Here is a 7926-nt window from a genome sequence, read left to right on the forward strand (position 1 = left end):
TTTATAAGTAAGAGAGAAACAAAACTCTTCCTTCAGTGTGCAACATTGAATGCTAAATTAAGGAAGGGATTTGCTTCAAAATTTACATTTAAAAACATCAAAGATCATGTTAATGGCCAGCAGTTCCTCTAAAGATGTTAATCAAGCAATTTTATGTCCATTTGTGCACGTGCATTTACATCTGTGTGTGCAAACACATAAACATTATACAGTCATCCCCACTTCACATTTATCTACATGTGTCTGTGACATCCAGCTTTGAACAACATATCTTCATAATTGCAGTGTATCTCGCTCTAATTTTCTTTAAGAAATCATTCAATTTCATGATTCCATAAATGCAACAAAACCAATGCAATTTCTTCAACAGGGTTACACAGCAGTTTACAACATAGCATTCTCACAATGTCCAATTCCCGTAACATCATGCTTAACATAGTCTATCATGGATCTCCAGTGGGGGATGACTGTACACATTTTCCTCATTTCCCTATCATTTTCTTCAAGATTCAATACACCTCAATGATAAGGAAGCATTAAAAAGCACCATTTTATTCAATTTCTAGCCAAGATTACATAAACTAGTGGAAGAATATTCCAGCCGTGTTTTCTTCACTAAGCTCCATCATATAATGGCAATGCTACAGGATTACCAACATTTTTATTTTTGTCTAATCAGTGAAATACACTAAACCAAACTAAGCAAACAAAACAATGACCCTATTTACAGAGCAACAGGCTTTTTCACTCTAGTAAAATCATATTTAACAAGATACTTTTACCTGACATATCTCTCAACAAAATATCAGTGAGCAATAGAGGTACCAGACACACTTTTCAGATACAATGTTTCCTCTTCACCTGAGACCAAACCTCTTTCTTTTGGATAAGTGCAACATGTCAGAAATTATCCAACTTTACACTGGTCATTCCTTTCTGGTTTTCACAATAATCTATCATTTCCATCTTTTATTCTCCACCAAGTATTTTTTTGTTTCTTTCTCTCTTCCTCTTTTTCAATTTATTTTCAAAAGACACTGATTAATAATCATTCCTACCACTTCTGAATACAATGAACACCCAAAATGCAGAGAGTATTAAGCCAAAATAAAAACTCTTTAACACCATAACAATTTTTAATCTCTCCGATTCTTGAAATATATTTGTGATATGTGAGACAGTTCCTTCTTTCATACATTTCTCTGACTCTAATATATCATATAACAAACAGCATGTGAAGATGAAGAATAGGCAAGTTATAACATGTAAATTTGTAATCTATATGAATCTAATTTTCTCATCCGTTTATTTCCATATAATGAAATGACAAAATTGATCTTCATGAATGCAGTAATTATATCTTTCCTTGTGCATTGTTACTTTACAGTTAAAGCAACCCTTGCATTGTTCATCTTTTACAAATTTACCTTCCATGGAGTATTTGCCTAGACAATCCAGACATATTTATGCTCAGAACAAAAACTAAGAATTATTATTTGGGTGTCACATAATTTCCTGAATTATCAACTCTCATTGCATTTTTATTTCTCTCTTTTCATGACTGAGGAAGACTTTCAAGATGGCTATAATCAAAATTACACACATAATATTATATCAGTTGGGGTGTGAGAATGCATCTTTCTTTCATAACATTCTGATTACAAACTTTAAATATAATTAAGAATAAAAATTACTTACTACCAGTATAAATTGCATGATATATAGTTTACTTTTTTACATTTCTTTGCATTGCATATTTTGTAACATCCAACTATTAATCAGAAGAATTCCAAATTCTATACCTCTTTCCAACTTCTAGCACTCGTTCAGAAGTATTCACGAAATATATGACATTTCAAGCCAAGAAATGTCCAGCTTATTTACATACATGTTTTCCAATGCATATGCATAGTAAAATTCAAACCAATACTCCCAAGACAACTTTGTGCCTCTTTCTCTTCAAAAATACAAGCTTATGCTAGCCTGATGGAAGAGTCAGGTAAATATATATGTCATTAATAATCTACAGTATTATCAAAATGTTTTATCTTTTCCTTTTTCTTACAAATGTTCAGCAATACTTTATTTACATTAATATTCATAAATATAATATATGACACCAAGAGAAAGACAAATCAAAGATAAGATGAAATCAAATGCATCAACATAACTTTCTGGAGAAACCTTAAAAGAAACCCCCACTACAATGTACTCTTTACATAACACTAGAAAACTAAATATCACCTCAGAACTCAATGCTAGGACTAGTATAGACACTATTCCTACATCTTAGTGAATCCCTATATCTGTTTTAACTATCTAATAAAGCTCATTTAATGAAAGAAGAACTAGCTTTTTGGTCTATTAGAAAGTTGTTGTTTTTCAGTTGCAACCAGCTCTAGAATCGTCTTGGAATTATCTTTGTATATATCTATATTTACATTTCCAATAAATTGGTGAAAACTTGGCATGATGGACAGCATCTAGTGTAAAGAAAGTTCTGTTATCAACCTATGGAGCCATACACCCTTAATATACAGTTTAGATGCATTTGATGTATATATTCTACCTCCGGCCAAATTGAAAAGGAATCTATCAAGAGGAAGGGAAGTGTATTTATGTGATAAATAAGAGATAAGAAGGCATTCTTCTTTTGCCTTGCCTTTTCTAAAATTAATGTTTACTTGAAGAAAATTTGGATAGAGCAAGTAAGTTATAAAGGGCAATATATTGATGATATATACCCTGATTTTAATCTTTACTCTTCAAAATATTCTGATTTTCTTTATTCTGCAAACTTACACAGCTACTTCAAGACAAACACATAAACACACATTAGCCATCCCTAACCCCTGTGGACTAAAACACCTTTTAATCTGAAAAGAATGACTCATAAATAAATCTTCCCTTTACAACTTTAGCCAGCCTTTATGTATCTGATTTTCTTGACTTCACATTTCTTTTAACACAAGGGATTTAAGATTACTGTTCTCTCTTCAATCATGATCATTATTTTACTTCAAAGCTTCCTGGTATACATATTTTTGAATCAACGCCCATCTCAAATATATACATTTCACAGTCCATCCGTTTATCTATCTGTAATCATATATATACATTTTGCACGGTTAATTGATCCAACTATGTCAGTAATCAGTAATTTCACCAGAAAAAAACTAGTTCTACTTTACTAATGCACTGCTACCCATGCTCACTATGAGGAAAATTCTTCTAAGTCGAGGAATAAGGCGGTTCCCTAAGATTAGAAAGGGCCGTGCGACACCCGGTGCTCGCCTGGCAGCTCCTGCATCACTGCATCCACAATGTTGTCCACCTCTGCCATGGCCCCCAGGCCAACATCCCCACATGCCAGCCGTTTGCTTATCACACACACTTCTATGTAGCCCAATTCCTGGTGTGAGAGATGAGATAGAGAAAGGAAGTTATTACATTTCAAAAAATATAGAGAAGCTTATAGACAGGATTTCTATTCATTACTAATATCCTGGTTTTCTGTCTTAATCTCATCTTTACAATGAGTTACACTTTCTGCATATATCTTTGTACGTACGTCTATTTCTATTTGGACAACAGCAGCAATTGTCTGGGTTTGTTTCTAAAAGCTATTTGTATTAGTATTGTGTGTTCTAGTGCCAATAGTTGTATATCTATGTCTGTGTCTGTCTGTCTTCGTCTCTGCATGTGTCCCCCACTCCTAAATCACATCTGACTATTCAAAATGCTATACTCTCACAGTCCTTACCTTAAGAATGGCTGTATGCTTCATAGTAAGAGGGTGGGAGTACATATGGGTGTTCATAGCTGGACAAAACACAAGTGGCCTCGAGACATCCCAAGCTCGCACAATACAGGTAAGCAGGTTGTCGCAGAGCCCCTGTGCCATCTTGGCCATGGTGTTGGCATCCAAGGGAGCAATCACAAGGACCTGTGCCCATTCTCGCAGCTGAATGTGGAGCACTGAGTCTCCACGCCCTTGCCAAGCAGACCACTCATCCTCATCCAGCACAAAGTTCAGGTCGGGGTACAATGACTTAAAGGCACTTTTATCGAGGTCCGTCGGTCTGAGAACCTTAGCAGGAGTTCTTGAACCACAGTGGCTACAAATTTCACTGTTAGTAATGTTCATTTCTGCACTGTCGTTACTCTTCTCCCCATTGCCCATGCTCTTGGCCACAGGTTTGAATGCACTTGCCCCCCCTACCCTGAGTGGCCGCTGCATGGCTACGGGGTCTACCTTGGCTTGGCATCGCAGGAAATGGCAGGCACGCTCCGTGGGCACAATGATGACACTAGCTCCACGTTCCTTGAGTCGCCGCGCCAGCTCGGGAACCTTGATAGCAGCCACACTCCCTGTGCAACCCAGGACGATGCGTGGCCCTCCTCGTGGTGCTGGTAGCCAGGACATCTTGAGCACAGCGCTAGAGAAAAACAAGCAGAATGAATATTGTGTAAATCAACACATGAAAAACTAGAAAACACAAAATGCAGTTATTTAAATTGTATTAATGTCTATAGACAGAGACATGTATAGCCATTTAATTTGAAAGTATCCTGGAATGCCAAATTTATATCTACTGTAGATATACTTATGAAATGAGATAGTGAGAGAGTGAGTGAGTGAGTAAGTGAGTGAGTGAGTGAGATATATATATATATATATATATATATATATATATATATATATATATATATATATATATATATATATATAGAGAGAGAGAGAGAGAGAGAGAGAGAGAGAGAGAGAGAGAGAGAGAGAGAGAGAGAGAGAGAGAGAGAGAGAGAGAGAGAGAGAGAGAGAGAGAGAGAGAGAGAGAGAGAGAGAGAGAGAAAGAAAAAGAGAGAGAGAAAGTGTGTGTGTGTGTGTGTGTGTGTGTGTGTGTGTGTGTGTGTGTGTGTGTGTGTGTGTGTGTGGGTGTGTGTGTGTGTGTGTGTGTGTGTGTGTGTGTGTGTGTGTGAGTGTGTGTGAGTGTGAATGTGAGTGAGTGAGAGTATGAGTGTGAGTGTGAGTGTGAGTGTGAGTGTGAGTGTGTGTGAGAGTGAGAGAATATATATATATATGTACATATAAAATAATGGCTAATGGTTGAAACAAATAAATGTGCTAGACATCAAAGGTCATATAGCACTACAGTTGAGTAATGTGGCAAAAACGGTAAAAATGAGTTAACAATTAGGATAAAATGTGTTAAATGTCAAAGGTTAGAAAGTGTTATATAGGGGGTGCAAATGAATATTTAATGTTTAATGTATGAAACAAATAAATATGCCAGACATGAAAGGTCATATAGCATTAAGGTCAAGTATTGGGTCAGAAAGGCTAGACAGGAGTTCAAGATTAGGATAAAATGAGTTAGATGTCAAAGATTAGAGAGCGTTTTAGGATAGTATGGTAGTGAAAAGGGAAAAGACGGGAGTAAGTGAACAAGAGCAGAGATTAATAGAATTGGAAGGGTTAAGGGGGTAGAGCAATTGAGTGAATTAGTGTATCTCACTAGGGAAGATATAGAAACAATGTTCCAGGAAAACAGAGATGACTATTGGAAAAGTAGGAAAAGAATCCAGGGAGAGGGGGGAGGGTTAGATGTCAAAGATTAGAGGGAGTTATAGGAAAGTATGGTAGTGAAAAGCGAAAGAGGGAAGTAAATGAGGTAGAGCAGGGATTAGTAAAATGGGAAAGGTTAAGGGGGTAGAGCGATTGAATGAACTGCATTGCATTTGTGATTGGGGAAAGAATAGGGATACTGTTCAAGGAAAACAGGTGGCTGCTGGAAAAGCAGGAGGAGAAGAATCCGGGGGATGAGAAATGGGGACTGGGGAAGGTAGTGAAGTACCAGGAAGAATGTCTAGAGGGGAGGGGTCTGGAGAGGGACACTATTGTGATAGAGGGGATTCGTGTGAGTATTCAAGTGGGAGTGGTAGATAGGGTGGGGTATGTTGGGAGGGTGTTGGAGGAAGAAGGGTGGAGGGAACTTGAGGAAGAGGAAGATGGATATCTCCAAATACTTTATATGTAGAAGGAGTAGAATCAGAGGGATCGAGGGGGTGGATGAGGGAGCGGAGTCTTCCCTTGGGTTACCTTTAGGAAGTTTTGGATGTCTTCAAGGGTTTCAGGAGGGGTGTTGGGTGAAAAGGAGTGAGAAACAAATGTTCTTTTGTGAGGAGGAGAAGAGGAGATAGATATCTGAGGAGTAGAAGAAGAAGGTGTAAGAAAGGATGTAGTAGGAGGGTGTAGTGGAACGTTTAGGTTGCCTGGTGGGACAAATAAAGTAAGGAGGAGGGGCAGGTATTGGAGAAGTGGTAGAAATTGGAGTATCTGGATTTAGACTGGAAATCAAATTTGACTCGGGTATAGAGTGAGTAGAGGTAGGATGGTTTAGGGTATATGGAAGAGATACTGGGGGAGATGCAGAAACATCTTGTGGAGATGGTGGGGGAGTAGAGCAATAGACTGTTTTGGAATAAGTTGAGAGAGAAAAACCTCGTCATCATGCTTCTTGTCTGGCCTCACATAATGTGAGGCCTAGTTTGAATCTGAGGACTGCTACCTCACATTCGAGCTTATAGGCAGGGCAGCTCCTATAAAATACATACTGGGCAGTAGGCTGTGGAAGGACAGTGTTTGGCTGGCTGGCCAAAATGCCAACCTTTCTGACATTGACAAGGAAGGAGTCGATATTGTCAGACATGATAAAACAATCCACCAATGTAAACATCATGGGAGAGGTCTTGTCTATGGAAGCTAATCTTGGCAATATTGACGTGAGACTTATGCCGGCCTCTGGGAGGAATAGAATAACACTGTACATGCACTGCATCATATTCACCAAGGCAGGAACGTAGGTTACTTTCACAGTTTGACCTGTCCTTGTCATACATGGGACAAGCATTTGGGGGAATAGAAACAGTTCAGTACAAGTATTAAGAGAGGGGTGAGGTTCGGCAGGAATGGGTTTGCCAGGAAGGTCAGTTAGGGTAGACAGCGCATGAGCTTGGGATTTAGATGTAACTGTGACAAGGTTTAGAATAGGGAAATGTGGGAGAAATCACAAAGAATCGATCCCACTTGCCTGGGCCAAAGAGAGCACTCAGATGGTTTGCAGAGGTAGAGGCAGTAGAAGGACAAGGGCGAGAAGAAGATTGAGTATGTATGTGTATAAATATAGACAGATAGATAGAGATAGAGACAAATTGATAAACAGATAGATAGAATCATAGATAGATGGATTGACAGATGGATATTGATACACTACCACAATATCAAGAAAATAAAAAACTTGACATTTTGAGCTCGTCAAGTTTTTTTTTTTTATTACATAGAAGTAGGAACTCTTGACAAGTTCAGAACATGATGTTTTCATTCTGCTTATAATGTGACGATGTTTCATTTCATATTCATGTACACATCAGAATGTTTGTATTTTGTCATTAAAACTTGAATAAAATAAACAATTATGCTTTACCAACGGAACTAACTTCACTCTCAAGCCTAGTTTATCTTCCTTCACGATGACTCTACTTTGCTGCCGGCTAGATCAGAAAATCCAAGCTTACTCCAGTCTTCCTTGGCCATTAGACCTTTCTCCATGCGGCAACCCAAGTAGTCACGGGATGCCTCTCTGCACTTCTCATTCTGGTTTTGGTTCTCACGTAAACATAACATGTACCTGCAAGAGAGTTGTCAACTATATGCTGGGAATGGGATGTTTGGATGTTGTGTGAATGGTGAAGGTGGGTCTGTCAAAATAAACAATTATGTTCTTTTTTAAGTCCTGTTCAGACAAGGGATATAGTATTAAATCTGAATAGTGGGAGGGGTCTCAAAATAAACACTTTTGTTCTTTTTGAAGTCTTGTTTGGACAAGAGATAAATGATTCATAGGCAATCCTTTGCTACCATATATA

General features: G+C 38.0%; 1 protein-coding gene across 2 annotated transcripts; it reads right to left on the minus strand.

Moving 5' to 3' along the window:
• Nucleotides 1-536: 536 nt before the first annotated feature.
• Nucleotides 537-7688, minus strand: Ppcdc (phosphopantothenoylcysteine decarboxylase). Of its 2 annotated transcripts, none has more exons than XM_027377848.2 (3): nt 7498-7688; nt 3764-4439; nt 537-3412 (listed from the first exon to the last, which is right to left on the minus strand). In XM_027377848.2, the coding sequence occupies exons 2-3, from the start codon at nt 4424-4426 to the stop codon at nt 3263-3265; spliced, it is 813 nt and encodes a 270-aa protein (XP_027233649.1). In that variant the 5' UTR covers nt 4427-4439; nt 7498-7688; the 3' UTR covers nt 537-3262. The 2 variants fall into 2 exon arrangements, with proteins under 2 accessions (XP_027233649.1, XP_027233648.1); XM_027377847.2 differs by having other exon boundaries at nt 7485-7688.
• Nucleotides 7689-7926: the final 238 nt, after the last annotated feature.

Source organism: Penaeus vannamei, chromosome 11 (genome assembly GCF_042767895.1).
Source record: "Penaeus vannamei isolate JL-2024 chromosome 11, ASM4276789v1, whole genome shotgun sequence".
Taxonomy (NCBI): Eukaryota; Metazoa; Arthropoda; class Malacostraca; order Decapoda; family Penaeidae; genus Penaeus; species Penaeus vannamei.

Coding starts and splice junctions, on each gene's coding strand:
- Ppcdc (XM_027377848.2), bottom strand. CDS start 4,426: ATGTCCTGGCTACCAGCACCACGAGGAGGGCCACGCATCGTCCTGGGT. Junction 3,413..3,763: donor AGCATACAGCCATTCTTAAG/GTAAGGACTGTG, acceptor CTCTCACACCAG/GAATTGGGCTACATAGAAGT.